Here is a 23,515-nt window from a genome sequence, read left to right on the forward strand (position 1 = left end):
GATTCTTTACTATTTGAGCCACCAGGGAAGCAGCAACATTCATGCCTCTCAATTTCACAGAGTTATACTCAGCATGAACCTATAACACGGTGTTCTCTTAGCCTTGATTGCTCTAATACTCATAACCAAAATATTTATTGAGCATCTATGATGTCCTAGGTTCTAGCGGAAGCACTGGAGATTCATCAAGGATCGAGACAAACCCAAATCACTGCCCTTGTGTCTCCAGGGAAGGAGACAGATAATTAAAGATAGAGAAATGATATAGTGTGTGAATTGGTGCTGCTGGAGGAAAGTGAAAGCAAGGGAGAGGGCAGGGAGGGTTAAGCATTTTAAATAGAGGAGGGGTCATTTCTCTACTGATTTGAAGGAGGTGAAGAAGGGAGAGTGAGTGTGTTTGTGACCTGAGATTCAGGCTGTACATTTCTTTATTCGGGCATAGTCCCCTAGAGAGCTAGGAGCTGATTCTTTCCTGGTGATAATTTCCTTGATGTTAGAATCTAAGGTGGTTTCTAACTTTTTACTGCTGCTGCTAAGTCGCTTCAGTCTTGTCCAACTCTGTGCGGCCCCATAGACGGCAGCCCACCAGGCTCCCCCGTCCCTGGGATTCTCCAGGCAAGAACACTGAAGTGGGTTGCTATTTCCTTCTCCAATGCATGAAAGTGAAAAGTGAGAGTGAAGTCGCTCAGTCGTGTCCAACTCTTCGTGACCCCATGGACTGCAGCCTACCAGGCTCCTCCATCCATGGGAATTTCCAGGCAAGAGTACTGGAGTGGGGTGCCATCGCGTTCTCCGAACTTTTTACTAGTATATATCAAATCTTTGGGACAATATTTATAGTTAATAAATCATTTATAGATAAATATATATACTTGGAATCCATTTGTCAAAGTGTGATTATCAGGTCTAAAAGTGGGAGAGCTGATGGGAATGGCTTCATATTGCTAAACAGCCCTTCCAAGTAGATGAAATCAACTGGCAGGTTCCCCAGCAGAGAGGTCACAGCGGGTGAAATGTGCCTGCAATATCCACCGTGGCCACTAGATGTCAGTCCTTCACCATCTGTTGCAGGATGGGTTTTTCTATGGGACTCAATATCGTCTATGGGGTGGCACAGAGTCGGACACGACTGAAGCGGCCTAGCAGCAGCAGCAGCCTCAATATGCTCCAGCAGCCAGCTCCACCAAAGAAACGGTCCCCTCTTTGTCGGAAGGCTCTGTATTTTATAGAATAATGCTTAACTTTCTTCTGATCATACATGCCATTCCTGAAAGAACTAAGAAAAGCACAAGGGGAAATATTTTCCGAATTGCTACCACCTTGATAGAAACCATTGTTATACACGTTCGGTCTTTGTCTGGTGTGACAGTGAAATATAGTAACAGCTCATGCTGCTGTGTTTCAGGCGCTGTCCTAAAGGCTTTCCGTAGATTAATTAACTTCATCCTCACTATCGCTCTAGAAGTTTGGGGATTATTCTTTGCTGTTTATATATATATATGTGCATATATTATATATGCATATAACTATCTGATTGAGATGCATTTCAAATGTCATAAATTCTATCATTTACAGTGTACAGCTTAGTGATTTTTCATATATTCATGGAGTTATGTAGCCATCATCATGGCTTAAATTTAGAACATTTTCAACACCCCAGAAAGAAGTAATGTACAAATTAGCAATCAGCCTCTGCTCCCTTCCCTCCAATTAGAAAGGACTACTCATTTTTACTTTTTTTAATTGGAGTATCATTGTTTTACAATGTTATGTTAGTTTCTGCTGTACAACAATGTGAGTCAGCTGTATGTATACATAAGACTTTTCATTTTTAAAAAGGTATTTGTTTCTTTATTTATCGTAGCAGTAGGAAAAGAAAGGGGCTACAGAGAATGAAATGATTGGATGGCATCACTGAATCAATGGACATGAGTTTGAGTAAACTCCGGGAGGTAGTGAAGGACAGGGAAGCCTGGCGTGCTGCAGTCCATGGGGTCACAGAGTTGGACACGACTTAATGACTTAACAACAATAACAAACATTTAACACGAGACCCTTTGCCTTAACAGAAAGTTAAGTGCACAATGCAGTATTGTTAATGATAGGCATTAGGCTGTATATGAGATCTCTAGAACTTACTTATCTTGTGTAGCTGAAACTTCATACCATTTGAATAGCAGGTCCTCATTTTCTCCTCTCCTTAACCCCTGACAACCACCATTTTACTCTCTGCTGCTATGAATTTGACTATTTTAGACAACTTTTATGGGTGGAATCATACTGTGTTCATCCTTCTGTGACTGGCTTCTCTCACTTCCCATAACATCCTCCAGGTTCATTCAAATTGTTGAAAATGGCAGCATTTCCTCCTTTTAAAAAGGCTGAATAATATCCATTGTTTGTCTCTACCACGTTTTCTTTATTCATCCAACTGTTGATGGATCCAAGCTGTTTCTGCATCTCGGCTATTGTGGGAAACACTGCCATGTACATGGCAGGACAAATGTCCCTTTGAGATCATGATTATAATTTTTTTTTTTTTGGAATAAATACCCAAGCATGGCATTGCTGGACCAAATAGTGATTTTTTAAAAGACTTCTTTTTGGAAAAACCTCAATTCTGTTTGGCAGCAGTTGCACTATTTCACACACCCACCATTGGTGCACAGGGTCCCACATCCTCATTGTACTTGCTACCTTTCGAGTTTTGATAATGACCATCCTCATAGATGTGAGATAGTACCTTATGGTCATTTGACTTGGGTTTTCCGGATGATTAGTGAGGAAGGAACAATCCCTACCCCCAAATATACAGAATAGGAAACTGATTTCCAGGGATGAATTTATTAAGGTCACAACTGGTAGGTCTCAGAGGTGGAATCTGAGCCCAGGCAGAACAGCCCCAGGATGCACATGCCTGGCGACGATGCCGCACTGTCTTCCACGTGCTTTGCAAGCCTGGGATCATGCTGCTTTGTATTCTGTTCTTTTCTCTCAGTGTCCTACTGCAAGAATTTCTCTTAAAATTGATACTATTTTCAGGCAGTTGGTTGCATGATGGCCTGTCTATGCTATGGACACTATGTTGAATGGACCTTGGAATGTCCCAGTGTTTTCCTTTTGTAAGAGACTCTGAAGAATTCTTTCTTGCTTCCTTATGTTTGTGGGTGCTTCTGATCATAGAAGTGAAAGTCGCTCAGTCGTGTCCGACTCTTGCAATCCCATGGACTATACCGTCCATGTAATTCTCCAGGCCAGAGTACTGGAGCGGCTTTTCTCTTCTCCAGGGGATCTTCCCAGCCCAGGGATCAAACTCATGTCTCCCACATAGAAGGTGGATTCTTTATCAGCTGAGCCACAAGGGAAGCCCAATAGCTTTACATAAATATTAGAAGCAAAATTTCATGGACATAAGGCCACAGGTATATTTAGGACAAATCATCTCCAAAAAGATTGAACAAATTTACACTCTTAGTAGAAGTGTTCATGACCTACCTTTTTCTTGTTTTGTTTTGACCTTTTCTCTCACCAAAGTCTAATAATCTATGGTCTACAATTTGTAAAGGATAAAAGTGGAGGTTGGGGGAAGATAGTTGCTTTGAAGATCAGAATTCATCCTCAAGCTGGTGGCACAGGCTGCAAATACAGAACCTCAGGACCAGGGGGCTCATTAACAGACTCCAGCTCCAGCCCTGGTCTCAGGCTCATCTAGGGGAGCAAAGCCTGACCTTCTCTGGTTGATACTATGCAGTAGCTGTGCTGAGACCGTGCATGTGTTCTGACATGGATGAAGCAATGTGTCTCTGAGAAGTATCTGCTAATTCACCCATTCATTTACTCAACGTGCGTTACTTGAGGGCCTGCTGTGTGCCTCACCAGTGCTGGAGCCAGTAGACTAAAGAAGGCTTCTCTCCATCGGTACAATGGGGGTTATGCCTTGCCAGGACTCCTTGGGGGTCAGTAAGATTTAGCGTCTGTAATTAACCTGAGTTATCATTCTAACTTTTGTTGGTGGTTTCTCATCGACAGAATTGTTGCTTATGGTTCCATGAAGACCACCTGGAAAATGAGTTGGAGAGACTGTTCACTCGAGTCTTCATTTAGCTCACTTCACAATATTTACTGTTAAAACAAAGAATCACCAGTTCCACACTCACCTCTTCCCCATTTATCAGCTTTGCACCCAGTCCGCTCTCACTCCCCTCAAGCCAGTCATAATCCAGCATCATCTCAGAGGAGCCAGGCACAAGTACCCGTGGACGTATGGCTGATCTGCACACAGATGGTAACTGCAGGGTTTACGGGTGTGTTTCAGGGTTGGGGGGACAAGCCAGAAGGCAGTGCCCCTCCCCTTGTCCCATGCCAGCCATTTCCTGTCTCCCTGAAGAGGAAGCTCTTTACTCCTGTGGTCTCCCGCCTACACCTCTGTTGTTTCTCCATCTGTGAGATGGTCTAGAACATCCCCCTGTCACTTCTTTGGGCTGCCTTTCCCCAGTTTCAACCACGTGCTTCTGCAGAAATCGGTCAATCATGTTTGCTGTGGGGGCAGGGCCACATGATCAACTGAGCCAGGCACAGGGCCCCATGCCCCTGCCAGGATGGTTGGTCCGGTGCTGGACACATGCTCTGATGTGGCCTATTCAGAGCCCTCCCTGGAACCCTGATGTCTTCTGAGCTTCTTTCCTTATTGATTAGTCGTCTTAGAGAGATAAAACCCTGGGGCAGGCAGCTTCAGACTCCCTCACTAGGTGTAGAGGCCTGAGGGAAGAAAGCTGTCAGGTAAGAGAATCAATGATGAGAGAAGAGAAACAGCCAGGGAGAGAAAGAGTGAGCTGATGACTTTGGATTTCTTGGGTCCAGTCTCTGAGATCTTTACATCTCTGGTTCCTGCATCCCAGACCCTCAATGTCCTTCCAATAAGTCTCCCCTTTTCTTGAAGCCAGTTGGAGCTGGGCTCCTCTCACTTGTGATTGAGACTTGATTCTAGATCCTGCCGGGTTATGATGCATATCCCAGACCCAAAGAGAGGCATCCATTCATATCAGCACCATTGAGATGAATCTTTTATTCTTTACTGAGAACAGGGCTTTGCAGAGCATCAAGCCTGGTTCACCAGCATCCCTGGGTGGGATGGCCCTGCATATGAGTGAGTGTGTGTTTGTCTGGCCCTGATTGATTCCTGTAGTAGCCCAATTTTACGCTGCAGGAGCCAGGCCAATCCTGTTATTTCCTCGGTCATAAACTGAAAAATACAGCCTCAGGAAGACATCACCCAGGATCCAGTTCTCCGAGGTTCCTAAATGGTTCATCTCTGTGCCCCCTTGAAAGCTGAGAAAGCAGATCTCCTGAGAAAGCTGGGAAAGACAGAAATACACACCAGTCAGCCTGAGCCCTTACCTGTCACCCCCCTCAATATCCAGAGCAGACAGGTTTTTCATTTTCTTTTGGGAGGAATCAAGTGTTTCTCTCAGCAACTGCAGAAGTGGGGGTACAGGAACAAGAAGGGCCGAAACATGTGGCTGTCAGGACAGGGGGGTGGGGAGGGGAGGATTGGGAGTTTTGGATGATCAGATGCTAACTAATATATGTGTGCTTAGTCGCTCAATTGTGTCCAACTCTTGTGACCCCATAGAGTGTAGCCTGCCAGACTCCTCTGTCCATGGGATTCTCCAGGCAAGAATACTGGAGTGGGTTGCCATTTCCTTCTCCAGGGGATCTTCCTGACCCAGGAATCAAACCCAGGTCTCCTGCACTGCAGGTAGACGCTTTATTGATTGAACTACGAGGGAAGCCCACAGGTAAACAACAAAGTCCTACTGTATGACACAGGAAACTGTATTCAGTAACCCGTGATAAACTGTAACAGAAAAGAATATGAAGAAGAGTATGGATATACTTGTATATATATAAAACTGAGCGACTTTGATGTATAACAGAAATTAACACAACGTCGTAAATCAGCTGTATTTCAATGCATGAGTGTTAGTTGCTCAGCTGTGTATGACTCTGCGACCCCACAGACTGTAGCCCTCCAGGCTCCTCTGTCCTTGTGATTCTCCAGGCAAGGATACTGCAGTGGGTAGCCATTCCCTTCTCCAGGGGATCTTCCCGACCCAGGGATCAAACCTGGGTCTCCTGCATTGCAAACAGCTTCCTTACTATCTGAGCCACCAGGGAAGCCCAATATTTCAATAAATTTTATTTAAAAGCTACAAGAATGGGCTGTAGTTCCCCTCACACTCTAAGTTTCCTTCATTATGACCCCAATCGCTGTTTTCTCTGCAGAGCATGGCTGTTCTTCTCCCCATTCCCCACAACCCATTCTTTTTCTAAAAATTTTAAAATTTTGAATTGGAGTATAGGTAATTAACACTATTGTGATAGTTTCAGATGGACTGCAAAGGGACTCAGCCATACACATACATATATCCATTCTCCTCCAAACTCCCCTCCCATCCAGGCTGCCACATAATACCAAGCAGAGTTCCCTGTGCTACATAGTAAGTTGTTTTTGGTTATCCATTTTAAATATAGCAGTGCCCACAACTGGCTATACTGCGCTAAGACCTTCTAGGGCTTCCCTGGTGGCTCAGCGGTAAAGAATCAGCTTGCAATGCCAGAGACTTAAGAGACATTGGTTCGATCTCTGGGTTGCAAAGGTCTCCTGGAGGAGACCATGGCAACCTATTCCAGTATTCTTGCCTGGAGAATCCCCATGGACAGAGGAGCCTGCCGGGCTATGGTCTATAGGGTGGCAGAGTTGGACACAATTGAAGCGACATAGCACGCACACAGACCCTCTAGGGAGCCTTCCTGACCCGCTCTCCTGCTCCCAGGATGCTCCAGGCTGGCTTCGGTGACTTACCCTGGTGCTCCTCTGTCTGCAGCTGCCCTTAGCACAGCCCCCGGGGTTCCATTTGCACATAATCCCATGTAGATGCTACTTGACCAAGCAGACCTCCTCAGGCCTCTGTGAGGCTGGGGGTTTAGAATCACTGCAATTCCCTGTCTTCCTCAAAGCCTTCTTTGAGCCCATCAGCTTGCCCTGAACTCCCATAGGGGGCTGACATTAAGTCTTAACCCTGTGCTGGGGCTGTGCACTCACTGTGCTTCCTTTATGCACCTTAGCATCCAGCCTTCCCCACAGAGGGGTCTGGTACCCCAGCTCACAGAGCGGGCACTGTGAGGGCAAGGGGAAGCTATAGCCAAGGACGAGGGTGACCTTGTAATTTATCATCCCAACCCGCACACTTTCGAGAAGGGAAGAGAGACTGTTAGTCACTATACTGGGACAGGACATGGGGACTGTTTCCAGCCAAACCTTCCCTTGTCACTTGGCTTATTTCAGGGATTACTAGAATTGACTTTCCGTGTTCGTGCATCTGAGGGCCCTGGTTGAACTGAGGCTTTGTGAGGCAGAGGCCCTTAGTGTTCCCCTCTCCTTGTGCCAGGCATGATGCCAGGAAGGGGTGTTGTCTTCACGTTTATTTCAGGAGGATGAATGTCCCAGACTGCCCTTTACTCTCACGTGGTTGGTTTTGTGGGAGGCACTGGCCCAGCCACAGGGGCTCAGTAGCATCTGCAATGGCGTGACCTGGCCTGCAGAGGGCGCCCTCCTCCTAGCAGCAGCCCAAGGGTTCCTGCAAGTCCCAGTTTGAGAGCCAGCCCCCAGCGTTGCCCTCTCACCCTCTGGACGTAGTAGTCAGGGGGCACAGGGTAGACGATGCCGTTGATGGTGAGGAGGAGCGTAGGCAGGCTATTGACGACATCACATGAAAGCACTTGCTGTAAGACAGAGAGGAAGACAGGTGGGCCCAGGTGATCCTAGGTGTGGAGAGAGCCCAGGAGGGAGGCTGTGGCGTGACCCTTCACCTGGTCATCCAGCACAGGCTTGGGGTTGATGAGCTTCAAGATGTCAGTGACCAGGTGAGTTGGCCCAACCAGCAACGAGGTCCCAGTATCCACAATGGCCTGACATCCGTGGGAACAACCAACCACTTTCCCGTTTATGGTCATGCTGAGAGAAAGTGGGACAAAGCAGGCACCAGGTCACTCCGAAGTCTCCCCCACGACTGCCCCTCCCTGACTGTCCCTGAACAGCCCTTCAGCTCTTGCCCGGACTCCGCTGTCCTTTGTTCTGGTCACATCACCCTTTTGACTTCCTTTTAGTTCTTGAATGTACGAGGTTCTTTCATGTCTCAGGGCCTGGGAACATGCTGGTCACCCTTCTTAGACAATCCCCTCTGTCTAGCGAATTTCTGTTCATCTTCCAGGTTCCAGTTTAACTGTCACTTTGTCAGGGAGGCCTTCCCCCCAGACTAGATCGGGCTCCTGTCTTGGCTGCTCTCTGTAGACACTTCTTCGTGTCTAGCATGTACCAAAGTAGTAATTCGTTATGTGTGTGAGTTGTTTCACGTCCATCTGCCTTATTAGGTGTATAGGCAAGTTGTATCCTTAGTGCCTCCCTAGATGCCCAGCATATGGCAGATGCGTAATGTGTGTTTGTGGGATGAATGAATGAAAAAATGAAAGAGGAGCACCCAGAGACCTGTGTCTGTCATGTGACCAATAGTAGGTCAACCCACACAGTGAGGTGGGAGGTTCCCCGGGGCAGCAGGTGCTTACGGGGGGGAAGGGGGAGATGCAGGCTGCCCTGGGAGAGGGTGTGTCCCATCACTGCCCCCTGCCCCGGCTCAGACACTGAGGCCCAGGTCAGGAGAGCATAGCCAATCCAGGGGGCCTCCGAAGGACAGTAAAGCTTTTGTCTGAGGATATCATAGAGAATCCCATTAATTATTGCCCCTTGTTCTCAGCTTCCTGATTTGGTCACAGCCCCTGCCCGACTGTGTCCCCAGTTTGGGCAGTAAGTAGCACTGTTTACGTGGGGTGTCTCTTTCTATAAGTTGCTCTCAGGTCTCAAGATTTCAGCCACCCTCTCTCCACTGCTGGGAAACTTTTCCCTGAGGAGACCATATTTTCCGGGTTGTCCTGGACGTTTTCTCTCTTTCAGCTGACAATTCTGTATACTGAGGACCCCCTTGTTCCTGGGTGGCCCTGCTCAGTAGGTCATCTTAATACAATCCTGTTCAGGTTGGTGAAATTCCCCCGATCCTCTTTTCACCACACTACAGGGTCCTCTAACCAGGCTCCCCACCTCACAGCACAGGGGTGCAGCCCTCCCCCAGCTGCCCAGGCCTCTCTGGACCCTTTCAGGACCCTGGTGAGAGGGCTGGTCAGGAGCCCTGGGGCACCTGTGAACCCATAGGTGAAGTTTGTATCTGTGTTTGTGTGTCTGTGTGTGTGCTTGTGTGTGTCTGTGTGCCCGTGTGTGTTTATACGTGTCTCTGTATGTGTTTTTATGTGTGTCTTTGTGGGTGGAGTGTATGTCTATGAGGGACAGTATCTGTGCGTGCATTTGTGTGTGTCTGCTAGTGTTCCTGTTCACGTGTGGGAGCATCACTTGGGGTGACTCTCGGAGGGGGAGACTTACCTGCTCATGGCTACCTGCCAGAAGCTGGCTTGGGTCACTGGTACCCACTGGAGTTTTCCCTTGTGGTAGGTGTGGTCCACACCACCAAACATCACCGTGCTGATGTTTCCTGGCCGGCTGAAGAGAGAAGGATGAGGGGGGCTCATTGGAGGAGAGAAACGCCAGACACTATCTTCTGCATCCATCAGAGGCACTATTATGGCCCCCAATTTACAGATGCAAAGACTGAGGCTTGGAGGGACTGAGTACCCGACCAAGGTCAGTCACCATCTGATGAGTGTCAGAGAAGAGGTTTGAAGCTGGGCAACCTGGACTGCATCCGACCACCCATCCTTCTGAAGAGGACCTGGTCCCCTCCAGCTACCTGAGTGCTCAGATATACCCTCAGAGGACTTCGTGCTGGAAGGGTCTGGCTTCCTTCTTTCTAGCCTTTCAGTTTTCATAACAGTTGAGGCTTGAGGGTGTTATGGCATAGGTTCAGGTTCACCCAGGGTTGGTTTCACTGGCCTGTCTCCTGGGCCATCCATGGGACTCCAGATTCAGCAGGCCCCCCCACCTCTTCTCTCCCTGTCTTAAAATTCCTAGTATATTTTGAACACAGGGTCCCATGTTTTCATTTTGCACTGGCTCCTGCAAACTGTGTAGCTGGTCCTGTGTTCCCGGTAAATTGTTAGTGAGGAAGGAACATTCCTGCTATCTCTCTCCTTTCTTCCATATAAAATTCGTCAGCAAATCCTGTTGCTTCTTCCTTCAATCCATTTCCTGACATCTTCCATTGCTCTCCCTCTTATCTCCACTGCCTTAGACCAAGCCACTGCTCGTGAGCCCAAGAGCACGGTTATGTTCCAATGAAACTTTATTTACAAAAACCAGTGATGGGGCCCGACGTGACCCTGAGGCTGTAGTCCTCCTGAGTTAGACTATCTATCATGAAATTTCTGGATCAGGTAGTCTATAATTTTTCACGCAGCTGCAAGCATTGTACAGCTAATTTGAAGAGAGATCTGGTCTACCTCAGACTTACGAGCTCAAGTAGAAGGCAAAGACTGGCTCAGAAATGATTTTGTGGTTCTTCAGGTTGTCGAAGACTGGGGTGGTGCCTCGGACGGCGAGGTCGGGGTAGGCCAAGCCCAGGATGCCATCATAAGGTACTTGTTCCAGGACCCCACTTGACTGATTCTGGCTCAAGCCAAAAATCTGGTTCGTGATGACAAGGTCCCCGATCTGTGGGAGAGGAGAGTGTTCCAATATAATGTTTTGGGAAATGGGGCTGCTACTGGGCTGGGGAGGACATGGCATTGCAGAGAAGTGAGACCTGGCTATGCCCTGGGTTAATATCAGATGGTTAGACCAAGCTGGGACAGGAACTTGGTTTCCATTGGTGTGGGGCTGTGTATTTTAATTACATCTACTTCTCAGAACTGCAAACGCCATCTGAGTCAAATTGCTTCATGCCTTCTGTACTGGTGGGGCAACAGGACAGGACTGAATGGTGCCCCCTTGTGGACAAAGCGAGTAGGGAGCCGAGTAGCCTTCCCTTTGGCATCACTATGATCTAATGATAGAAATGCACTGAATTCATTGTAATGTACTGTGGATTACGCATCTGCCCCGAAAGACAGAAGCCCATTACACAATATCGCTGGCAGGGCTCTTATGAAAGCTCTGCCTGGAAAACAGGCTTTTTTGTGAACACTTGTGTGTGAGTGCCTGTGTGTGTGAGAGACAGAGAGAGAGAGAGCGAAGGGAGAGCACACTCAGGCACTTGGGGGAGGCGAGACGTAGTTTCTATTAGACTCTCAAAGGCCCCCTAGAGTGAGAATCCATTTATCAGGCCCCTCCCACATCTGTGACTTCTGCTTTACCTGCCTGGATACCTGAAATCCTGGGCTGCCCCCAGGGACCCCAGATCAGTTTTAACCTCTTCCCAAATGCCCATGCCTGCTTGAGTCCTGACTGGCCAGCCCAGCTCCACCGTTTACCACATGTGTGACCTTGGCCATGCCCTTGCTCTCTGCACCTCAGGTCCCTCACCTGTATCACGAGCTGATCATAGTACCTGCTGCATGGGTCGCTACCCGATTAAACAAGTTATTACTGTGAACGTGCCTGGTAGAGTTTCTGAGAATATAAAAGTCAACGGTTTATCCCCCCCACCCCCCGCCTCCCTACTCCCAGCAAAATGAACCTTGGGCTGTGCTCACAGGCAAAGGGGCTGCAATCCACCCCCCCCCCCCCCCCCCAACAAGCCACTGTCTGGGTTAGCCACTGTGGGATCTTGTGTGTCTGCAGGGATGCTGTCTCCCCAGGCAAAGGCCCTACACTGCAGGTGACCAGCCACTAGGGGACTTTGGGAAGTGGTCGTGTTTGATGGGGCCACAAGAGAAAACTCCAGTGGGTACCTTCCCAGCTGGTCCTGCATCTGTTTTGTAAGCAGTGGTGACTCCCAGGGCCAGCTCTGACTCAGCCCCTGGTTTCCATGTTACCTGAATGGTGTCACGGCCAAGAACCCCTTTCATGCTCCCAGAGCCGTAGATGAGTTCGATTTTCTGGTCCAAACGCTGGAAGGTGGTGGACTTCTGAGGGTTGAATCTCTTATGTGTAGCTGCCGACACAAGAGATGGGTATCTGTCAGGTGCCAAGATGGAGAAGGGGGAGGGGGAGGACAGGTTGGGTGGGCGGCTGGGCACTCACAGCAGGAGGGACTTTGGCAGTCGACAGAGGGCACCCACAAGTCAGATGAGCCGGTGTCAAAGTTGACCTGGAACTCTTGAGGAGGTGTTCCAACGGTGATGTTACCAAAGTACACGATCTACAGGGGCCGGGGAGAGGAGTTTAGGGCAGACCTGGCTGCCTGGATACTCCCCGATTCCTGGAGTACTGCCTCCCTCTGGGCATCCCAGGTCTCCAGAAATCACTTTCCAACTGCCCCCACCCCCAGCCTCTGCTCAGACCAGTCCCTTCATTTGAGGAGCTCTGCGGCTCTCCTCTTTAAGGGCCAGTCTTGGTGCCTCCTCCTCCAGGTGGCCTTCCTAGGTCACCCCAGGCCACTCCCTCTAAACTCAGACCATGTACTGTCAACAGCACACAGGTGGCCCTTTCGTTTGACATGTATTTAATCTTTGCCTCTCTCTCAGCCTAGCCTGTGCATTGTTGAAGAAGATAAAGCTTTTTTTTTTCTTTTAATCACTATAGTGTTAATTTTTTATGATCTCACATGCCTTAGGGGCTCAGTAACTTTTTACTGGCGTCATTCCCGGATCTTTAGAGGGTGAACTTTCTCTGCCTGGGTTTCACATTTGATGCAGTTGGCTTTACATTTTGATCAGTCATGGCTCACGCTTCATCTGTAACTGAGTGGCTCGCTTTGTTCAGAAAGAACAGTTTCTCTCAAATTACTGCCACATCTTTAACACAGAAATGGATGTTTACCTGCCCCCTGGTCATGCTGGACCCAGTCACCACAGACCAAGAGTTGAAAGTGAGAGTGACTTCTCCTCTGGGAACGGGGTCCCTTTCCCCCCGTGTTTCCGCCTCTTGCAGAAGCCCCACCCCAATTCCCCACCTCACCCCTCCAGATGAACCCCAGTGCTAGGCCAGACCAGCAGGAGGCGCTGTGGAGCACCATCCTCCCAACACACTCACATTCTGGAAATTCCTCAGTCGGTGAGAAGAGAATTTTTTGTCAGGATCAGAATTCTGGGACAGGCTGTGAGACTGTTCATCCAAGAATTTTTCCAGCAATTGTTTTTCCCTGAGAGCTCCTTGCGTGGTCTTCATCTTCGTTAGAGGGATTCTTTCACCGCGCGTGGGGAAAAGGAAGCAAGGAAGGGGCAGTCAGCTGTCCCTGTTATAGTATGACTGTCATGCTTGACATTGTCATGGCACTTTGTAATTTTTAAGCCTTTTTATGTGTCATCTTTATTATTAGAATGCTGTGCAGAGACCACGGCAAAGACCTAGGTCTGCCTACCAGCTCTGTCGTGCAATCTTGGGTGAGCTGTATGACCATTTGCAGTCTCAATTTCTCTATTGGTAAAAAGGTGAAATGTAATAATCCTCACCCCCACCCCCCATACGCAATGTTTTGGGTATTAAGTGAGATGATGGATATAATGTTTCTAATATACAGAAAGTCTCAACAGTGTCTTTGCCATCCCACTGTATCTTTTTCAAAGAATCTCGGGGAGTGACGTAGAAGGGGATCATTATCCTGTTTTTACAGGGGAAGAAAGGAAGTGCAGGGAGTTTGTGACTTGTTTGTGGTCATACAGCTTTGTTAGAGATAAAACAGCATAGAAGTAGCCCTCCTCATCTTCCTCCAGGGAGCTAGCAGAAAAGATGGAGGAGAGAAAATGTCAGGGGATGGAGAATAAATTAGAGAAATTAAGAGTCTAGAGAAGTAAGGAAGAATCAAAATAGAAAAAAAAACAGAGACTTCCTCATGCACAGAGATGTCAAGAGATGGTGAGATAAAAAAGAGAGATACACAAATGAAGACACTGACACATACACACAGAAATGGAGAGAGAGCAGAGAGAAGACCTAGAAGCAAATGGAAGAGAAATGCTCTTTCAGAGGACCACACATACAGTTGCACAGGTTGTGCACTGAGCAATTCCAAGAAGTGCCATTTTTACATAGGTCATGAGGTGATTGGCACCCGCAGAGTTGTGCAACCCTGCAGGTGTATCCCAAGATACCTGGGCCCCACAGTGCCCATGACAAGAGTCTCATCAATACGTGAGAATTGATCTTTAAGGCTGCCAGAGAATAACTATTTTCTCTTCTTACCCTGGTGGGTGGAAGAATAAGAGGATGACAAGAGAAATCCCAAAAAGAGAGATGATGCCACTAATAGTCCCTGTACTTACTTGACTATGCACTCTGAGAGGGCCACCAGCCCGAGAATCACAAGCCACTTCATGCTTCTTTCCTGGTTTCAAGTACTCAGGGAATATCGAGTTCTGAGCTTGCAGTGGTGAACAGGAGCTCCTAGTTATATGTACTCTGACCTGCCCTAATTGTCCCCTTTAGGCTAATGGTAGATCTGATAAGAAACATGAACCTTTCCGTAAAATCTTTACCTCTATCAGTCTCTGTGTGTATTCGACTTGGAAAATTCTCAAAATACAGAGAGACTGCTGTAATCTCTTCCTTGGGGCTTGGATGGAAGATTGAACTAAACTGAGAGTGGCAAAACTCTTGCCAATTGGGACACAAAACACTGCGAATAATGTGATACCAGTAAATGCTGGGGGCCATGCTAGACATTCGTGATCTCATGTGGTCTCTCTAGACACTTCACGAGATGTGCATGGCTGTGCTCAGTTGGGGAGGAGATTGCTGGGAGGAAAAAAAGGTCAAATGGCAAAGTGAAGACTTTAGGGGCAGCCCAGTGACATTTGAGTGACTAGGTAGAGGGACATTGGCACCAATCAGGGGCACCTTTGATGCCAGTCTGTGTCAAGGATCTCGACTAGAGCAGTATTACAACTGCACGGTTTCAGTATTGGAAGAAATGTGATGCAGGCATCCACAAGATACTATATCATCCAGTAAACATACAAGGAGAGCCCTGTGTGCTGGGGTCTGGCTAGGATGCTGAAACGTCAGTTGTATAAGACACAGGTGGTCCGTATCCTCAGGGGCTAGCAGTCTAGGGCAGTTCTCACAAACTCGTGGCCCAGGAGGCAAGATAAATGATGGAAGGGTGGGTGGGCATCCTGGACAAGGGCCATCATGGGCCCTCCCACTGGGGTAGCCTCTCCTCAGCTCCAACCAGAGGCTGCCATGCTGGAAAGCCGGCCGAGTTTTCAAGAGAAGTTAGAAGTCTGGATATTTATGTACAATCTCTTTATTTTAAATGTTGGCAACTTATCTTTTTTTTTTTTTCCCCAAAAAACAATTCCCCAACAAATATGTTCTGGATTCAGCCTGGGGGCTGTGCAGTTTTTTATGTCTGGCTTAGAGGTGAGAGTAGAGAGGGAGGGGGTTCAATTGAAGTGGCTTGATTGCATATGGGAATGAATGCATGTTAAACATGTTAATTTTCCTTCTACTTGTAAAAAAGAATAGCAGGGTCATATAAACCATGAATTTAATAATGTCCATTTGCTGAGGAGAAGTGGGTTGAATTCTGATGTAATTCACCAATAGTGTCCGTGCCTGGAAACATTTTGTCTGCTGAACCAAACATTTCTTATTGTTGTTCAGGGGTTCAGTATTTGCGATGCCGTGGACTGTCCCATGCCAGGCCTCCCTGTCCGTCATCATCTCTTGAAGCTTCGTCAAACTTATGTCCATTGAGTCAGTGATGCCATCCGACCCACTCATCCTCTGTAGTTCTCTTCTCATCCTGCCTTCAATCTTTCCCAGCAACAGAGTCTTTCCTAATGAGTCCATTCTTCACATCAGGTGGCCAAAGTACTGGAGTTTCAGCTTCAGCATCAGTCCTTCCATAAATATTCAGGATTTATTTCCTTCAAGATTGACTGGTTTGATCTCCTTGCAGTCCAAAGGAAGCTCAAGAGTCTTCTCTAACACCACAGTTCAAAAACATCAATTCTTCGGCGCTCAGCCTTGTTTACGGCTCAACTCTCACATCCATACATGACCGCTGGAAAAACCATAGCGATGACTATACAGACCTTTGTCAGCAAAGTAATGTCTCTGCTTTTTAATATGCTATGCCAAACATACATACAACCAAACATATGAAGAGATAATTTTGAAGTGCTTTATCTATCAAAGAAGACAAAAAAACCCCAAAACCAAAAAAACACCACTCACTCAGGGCTTTTGCTCAGCCTGAGATGAACAGTTCAGCTCATTTGCTCGGTCATGTTTGGCTCTTTGTGACCCCGTAGAGAGGTGAACAGGGCGACCTGTTAAAATGTTATTCCAGCCTGAAATGAACAGTTCAGCTCATTTGCTCAGTCATGTTCGGCTCTTTGTGACCCCGTTCACTTTCACTTTTCTCTTTCATGCACTGGAGAAGGAAATGGCAACCCACTCCAGTGTTCTTGCCTGGAGAATCCCAGGGACGGGGGAGCCTGGTGGGCTGCCGTCTATGGGGTCGCACAGAGTCGGACACGACTGAAGCGACTTAGCAGCAGCAGCAGCAGCAGCAGCAGAGAGATGAACAGGGCGACCTGTTAAAATGTTACTCCAGCTGAAGTAAAGACAGTGTTGTTTTACGGCTCCTTCCAGGACTCCCAAGGGCCCTGGTGTTCCTTTGTGAGATCTATGCAAGCCGGTGTCTTGGGTAGAACACTGGGGGGCTCCCTTGTCACCAGGTGTGTAAAGATGGGGTGCTGCGTCTTAACCCTCATTTTTGCACATGTTAAACATTCAGTGGTTCAGTCTATAGAGGGGGTTTGATAGCATCTAACAAATGACACACACATATGCCCTTTAACTCAGCAATTCTACTTCTAGGGATCGATCTCAAAGATATACTGACAAAAATACAAAGCATCATATGCACAAGCTATTCACTACAACATTGCTTGTAAATGCAAAAGATAAGAAACACCTGAAGTGACCATCCACAGGAAGTGAAGTGAAGTCGCTCAGTCGTTTCCGACTCTTTGCAACGCCATGGACTGTAGCCTACTAGGCTCCTCCATCCATGGGATTTTCCAGGCAATAGTCCTGGAGTGGGTTGCCATTTCCTTCTCCAGGGGATCTTCCCAACGCAGGGACTGAACCCGGGTCTCCTGCATTGTAGGCAGACGCTTTACCGTCCGAACCACCAGGAAATCCACAGGGGACTGTGGAATAAGGCACAGGGCATCCCAACACCTGGGTGTGATGCGGGTGGAGGGAAGAGTGGGATGGGTGAGATCTTCAGGGTGCACTATTTAGTTTTTTAAAAGAGGGACCAAGAAAGTGCTTTTAGTTTGTTGCTTTTACATACATATATAAGTCTATTTTCATAAGAAATATGGACGGGTACACCATGAACTACTAAAAATGTAATTTATGGATGAGGAGCAGAAACAGAAGTGATTTTTCTTGTTTTACATTAACTGTTTGACTTTGCAACCATGTAAATGTGTAACAGAATTAAAAAAATAAACATATCTGTAGAACTGAGAATAAACTAAGACAAATGAGCCCAATTGTATCAAGTTGGTAACAGAGCTGTTAGAGAAAAAAATATTAAGTAACCTTAAACTTCAGAATTTTGACTCTGCATTCAGAGTGGAATATTTTCAAAGGACAAAGAAACGAAAATAAGCCCCCACATCCAAAACAAAACCAAAAGAAAACAAACAAACAAAAAGGTAAAGAAATCTGAGACTCTGTTCAACACCTTATTGTTGGTTATAGTGCTTTTGTAACTGTGAGAGTGTCATATGTATGCTAACTGGTTAAAGCAGTGTAGCGTGAAAGTTGCTCAGTTGTGTCCGACTCTTTGTGACCCCATGGACTGTACAGTCCAGGAATTCTCCAGGCAGAGTACTGGAGTGGGTAGCCTTTTCCTTCTCCAGGGGATCTTCCCAATCCAGGGATTGAACCCAGGTCTCCCGCATTGCAGGCAGATTCTTTACCAGCTGAGGTATAAGGGAAGCCCAAAAGCAAGTCAGTAATTAAGGCTAGTGCTGTTCTGAAACAAGACTTTCAGTGGATAGAGAAACCATTTATTATTGATTATTTTCCTTGTTTTATTTTTTTAAAGAGAACCTGTACTTTCTGGCTTGGATGCCAGAGAAGCCTAGAAGCAACGGCAACTTGATAGCAGTGATTATCCTGAGGCGTAGTGTGTGAGCTCTAAACACCATCTCCTACCAGAGGATCAAGAGATTCCTGAAGAGATGGCTGATTTCAGGCCTGGGCCAAGAAATGCACAAGATAAGCCTGGGAATCTTGAAGGACCGGAATGTTGAGGGCCTACAAAGACCACTAAGAACTGGACAAAAAGTTTCAGAATCCACACGAAGAGGTCAGAAACGGGACAATTTTAGCATCACATCAAACTAATGAAACAAGTTAAATATATAAATAGCCAGAAGCTCCAAAAACTGGTAGACAACACTTAATTAGTCACTGTGACTAGTTGCTGGGGCACCAGCTCACCTTTCTGGCCACTGAGAAAGGGAAATAATCAATATTTATGCCATTTTTTGTTTGTATGAGGCATATTTCATTAACTACAAACAGTTGAAGTAATTTCTTTTCTAACTGGAACATTCCAGAAATTAAACTCAGGAGTGATAGAATTAAGAAATCACTAGTTTGCAACATCCTCATAAAACAATGGAACTAGGCCAGATCACCAGTGGATGCTAGAATCATGTGACGAATGATCAAAGGGGAAGTTTATAATGGATGCATGAGGTTGCCAACACCAGGACCCGCCACATCTCAGCATCTATCAAATTGGGGCAACTAGAAATTATGGCACCTATTGAAGTGATGCCACAGGGAATATATGGAACTACACAGAAGTCTTCCAGTGCAATTTGTTGCTCTCAAGCCTAGATCTAATGACTAGTGTTGAGCTTTTCCTGTAGTCATGTGCGGATGTGAGAGTCGGACCGTAAAGAAGACTGAGTGCCAAAGAACTGATGCTTTCTAACTGTGGTGCTAGAGAAGACTCATGAAAGTCCCTTGGACAGCAAGGAGATCAAACCTGTGCATCCTGAAGGAAACCAACTGTGAATATTCATTGGAAGGACTGATGCTGAAGCTGAAGCTCTAATACTTTGGCCACCTAATGTGAAGAACTGACTCATTAGAAAAGACCCTGGTGCTGGGAAAGATTGAGGGTGGGAAGAGAAGGGAGCAACGGAGGATGAGATGGTTGGATAGCATCACTGACTCAATGGACACGGGTGTGAGCAAACTCTGGAAGATAGTGAAGGACAGGGAAGCCTGACGTGCTCTTGTCCATGGGCTCCATGTTCGCACATAGTCAGACATGACTTAGGCACAGAACAACAACAACTACCAGTTTTCAGGGAAATACATGGATAAAGGTACAGAGAAGCTATTCTCTAAATTAGTGGTCCCCAGCTTTCTGGGCACTAGGGACTGTGTCCTGGAAGACAATTTTGCTATAGATAGGGGTTGTGGATGTGGTTACTGGATGATTCAAGGGTATTATATTTATTGTGCATGTATTTCTATCATTATTACAATGTGATGTATAATGAAATAATTATACAAGTCAACAAGATGCAGAATCATTGAAGCCCTGAACTTGTTTTCCTGGAACTAGGCTGTCCCATCCCTGGGTGATGGCAGAACGATGGGAGCAGCTGTAAAGACAGATGAAGCCTCGCTCACTGGCCTGCTGCTCACCTCCTGCTGTGCGGCCTGGGTCCTAATGGGCTAAGATTCGTACCCATCCATGGTCTGGGTGCTGTGGACCCCTGCTCTAAACCCAATACATTCTATAAGAAAAATGATCCCACCTCCTTCCGCTTTTTAAGAAATGAATGGCATAAAAGGGAGACCACTTTATCTATAGTTTTAGAACAGCCGAATGCAACATATGTGCACATCCTCCACATCTTGATATGACTGCTTAAGGACATTTTTTAGAGGATTAGGGAAATTTGAACGTGGATGAAATATTAGACGTTAATTTTATTTGAAACAGATAGCATTTGTGGTTATGTATACTTTGTGAAATAGTCATCTCTTGCTTGAGCTTCCAAGGTGACTCAGTGATGAAGATGTGCCTGCAATGCAGGAGACGTTGGTTTGAACCCTGGGTGGGAAAGTTGTCCTGGGGAAGGAAATGGCAACCCTCTCCAGTATTGTCACCTGGGAAATCCCATGGACAGAGGAGCCTGGTGAGCTATAGTCTTTGGTCGTCACAAAAGAGTCAGACCAGACAACAAAAACAACAATCATCTCTTCCTTAAAATACTTCAGCAAAAGTGAATACACAGTAAAAAAAAAAAAAAATTAAATGAGGGCTATGGGAAATGGATGGGGAAACAGTGGAAACAGTGTCAGACTTTATTTTGGGGGGCTCCAAAATCACTGCAGATGGTGATTGCAGCCGTGAAATTGAAAGACGCTTACTCCTTGGAAGGAAAGTTATGACCAACCTAGATAACATATTGAAAAGCAGAGACATTACTTTGCCGACTAAGGTCCGTCTAGTCAAGGCTATGGTTTTTCCAGTGGTCATGTATGGATGTGACAGTTGGACTGTGAAGAAAGCTGAGCGCTAAAGAATTGATGCTTTTGAACTGTGGTGTTGGAGAAGACTCTTGAGAGCCCCTTGGACTGCAAGGAGATCCAACCAGTCCATCCTAAAGGAGATCAGTTCTGGGTGTTCATTGGAAGGACTGATGCTGAAGCTGAAGCTGAAACTCCAGTACTTTGGCCACCTCATGCAAAGAGTTGACTCATTGGAAAAGACCCTGATGCTGGGAGGGATTGGGGGCAGGAGAAGAAGGGGATGACAGAGGATGAGATGGCTGGATGGCATCACCGACTCGATGGGCATGAGTTTGTGTAAACTCTGGGAGATGGTGATGGACAGGGAGGCCTGGCATGCTATGATTCATGGGGTCGCAAAGAGTCGGACATGACTGAGCAACTGAACTGAACTGAACTGAACTGATTTTGATTCAAAACAACAACAACAACAAAAAAAGCCAGATCTGTGTAATTGCTATAGATTGAATTGTATCCACTCCTAAATTCAAATGTTAAGTCCTTAACTCCCAATGTGATGGTATTATGAGGCAGGGCCTTTTAGTGCAGTTCAGGTGGCCAAAGTATTGGAGTTTTAGCTTCAACATCAGTCCTTCCATGAACATTCAGGACTGATTTCCTTTAGGATGGTCTGGTTGGATCTCCTTTCAGTCCGATGGACTCTCAAGAGTCAAAAGCATCAATTCTTTGGTGCTCAGCTTTCTTTATAAGCTGAGGCAGGGCCTTTGGGAGGTGACTAATTTGAGATGGGATCTTGATGGTTGGGCTCTTATGATGAGATTAGCACCTTTATAAGAGAGCTTCCTCTCCTCTCTCTTTCTCTCTCTCATTCTCCCTCTCCCTTCCTCATTTCCTCCCCCCCTTTCACTCCCTCCCTGTACCCCATCATATGTGAGGACACAGCAAGAAGAGAAATGCCTGGGAGCCTAAAAAGTGTCCCTACCAGCGACCCAGCTGGCCTGCACCTTGATCTTGGACTTCTAGTTTTGGTCTATGAAACCTGCTCCGACTAAGAAAGTAATGGAGTTCTTGATGCTCTATGGTGAAATACAGGTTTCGTGATACTATGCATTTTCATTTTTGAGAGGTTTGAAATCTTTTTGTAATGAGAAGTTTTAAAAATATTCATTTTGAAATTCCTGTCTTTAGGGACGAGGAAAGCAGAGTCAAGTAGGTCCCTAGTGGCTCAGTGGTTGGAGACCCACCTGCTCATTATTCCAGCTCTTTTCCTGTCATCTGATCACCATCCCCTATGTTCATCAACACCCCTCACACCTGCACCCCACTCCCCTGCTAAGCTGCTTGGCCATCCAGGTGGAGACTGATGAGCCAGGTCAGGGCCCGGAGGTAGAAGCAATGAGGACATTTATAAAAGAATGAACTGGGCCTCCCCCTCCCTGGTTCTTTCTTCTCTGTGCCATCTGCAGGTGAGGGATAAGGCCTGGGTAGGCAGGGAGCCAAGAAGGTCTCTAGCCATGTTTGAGGGGGAAGGGAAGAGGAATTCACAACCCAATAACCAAGAGGTGGGCAGCTTGCTCAGGACCCAGGAGGGAAGGAAGAAGCACTGGGCAAAGAATGGTACCTACCGGAGGGCCAGACCCACATCAGTCTTCTCGTTAATTTTGCTGGAGGTCATCTCCTTAGTGCTGGAATTCCTGCTCTGCATGTGGAGGGGATAGAGCCATCAGTTCAGTTCAGTTCAGTTCAGTCACTCAGTCATATCCGACTCTTTGCAACCCCATGAATCACAGCACGCTAGGCCTCCCTGTCCATCACCATCTCCCGGAGTTCACTCAAACTCACGTCCACTGAGTCACTGATTCCATCTAGCCATCTCATCCCTCTGTCGTCTCCTTTTCCTCCTGCCCCCAATCCCTCCCAGCATCAGAGTCTTTTCCAATGAGTCAACTCTTCGCATGAGGTGGCCAAAGTACTGGAGTTTCAGCTTTAGCATCATTCCTTCCAAAAAACACCCAGGGCTTATCTCCTTTAGAATGGACTGGTTGGATCTCCTTGCAGTGCAAGGGACTCTCAAGAGTCTTCTCCAACACCACAGTTCAAACGCATCAATTCTTTGGTGCTCAGCTTTCTTCACAGTCCAACTCTCACATCCATACATGACCACTGGAAAAACCATAGCCTTGACTAGACGGACCTTAGTCGGCAAAGTAATGTCTCTGCTTTTCAATATGCTATCTAGGTTGGTCATAACTTTTCTTCCAAGGAGTAAGCGTCTTTCAATTTCATGGCTGCAATCACCATCTGCAGTGATTTTGGAGCCCCCCAAAATAAAGTCTGACACTGTTTTCACTGTTTCCCCATCTATTTCCCACGAAGTGATGGGACCAGATGCCATGATCTTCATTTTCTGAATGCTGAGCTTTAAGCCAACTTTTTCACTCTCCTCTACTCACTGCTAATGATTCACGGGGAGAGGGACAGCCTCACCCAGGGACACTTTGAATCCACTCTTGGTATGTTTGCATCATTCCAAGCTGGACAGCAAAGCAGCAAGTCATCCAAAGCATTTAAAATACTACCTAATTTATCCAGTTATCCTGGTTATAAAAGTTACAGTAAAGCCAAAAGCCTATATGATCTATTATAGTTATATAAATTATCAGCCCCAATTTTTGAGACCAGATGTGTTTTTCAAACAAATTAGTCTTAATTTGGATATATTTGGTATAAACGAGTATAATTTATTATACTAGATATGCTGCTGCTGCTCCTGCTGAGTCGCTTCAGTCGTGTCCGACTCTGTGCGACCCCACAGACGGCAGCCCACTAGGCTCCGCTGTCCCTGGGATTCTCCAGGCAAGAACACTGGAGTGGGTTGCC

The 23,515-nt window shown here is 46.7% G+C and overlaps 1 protein-coding gene across 1 annotated transcript; it reads right to left on the bottom strand.

Annotated features, from left to right (window-relative positions):
* Positions 1 to 5,195: 5,195 nt before the first annotated feature.
* Positions 5,196 to 14,417, bottom strand: LOC138083285 (pregnancy-associated glycoprotein 2-like). The gene is made up of 9 exons (XM_068977071.1): positions 14,365 to 14,417; positions 13,136 to 13,286; positions 12,185 to 12,302; positions 11,977 to 12,095; positions 10,515 to 10,714; positions 9,491 to 9,607; positions 7,873 to 8,017; positions 7,687 to 7,785; positions 5,196 to 5,354 (listed from the first exon to the last, which is right to left on the bottom strand). The coding sequence occupies exons 1-9, from the start codon at positions 14,415 to 14,417 to the stop codon at positions 5,196 to 5,198; spliced, it is 1,161 nt and encodes a 386-aa protein (XP_068833172.1).
* Between the last annotated feature and the right edge of the window lie 9,098 nt (positions 14,418 to 23,515).

This window comes from Capricornis sumatraensis, chromosome 8 (assembly GCF_032405125.1).
Source record: "Capricornis sumatraensis isolate serow.1 chromosome 8, serow.2, whole genome shotgun sequence".
Taxonomy (NCBI): domain Eukaryota; kingdom Metazoa; phylum Chordata; class Mammalia; order Artiodactyla; family Bovidae; genus Capricornis; species Capricornis sumatraensis.

Excerpts from the sequence above, each read along its gene's own strand:
- LOC138083285 (XM_068977071.1), bottom strand. The coding sequence starts at position 14,417 with ATGAAGTGGCTTGTGATTCTCGGGCTGGTGGCCCTCTCAGAGTGCATA. Across the intron at positions 12,096-12,184 it reads CTGCCAAAGTCCCTCCTGCT|CTACACATAAGAGATTCAAC; the intron begins GTGAGTGCCCAG and ends TTGTGTCGGCAG. Across the intron at positions 7,786-7,872 it reads AGCCTGTGCTGGATGACCAG|CAAGTGCTTTCATGTGATGT; the intron begins GTGAAGGGTCAC and ends TCTGTCTTACAG.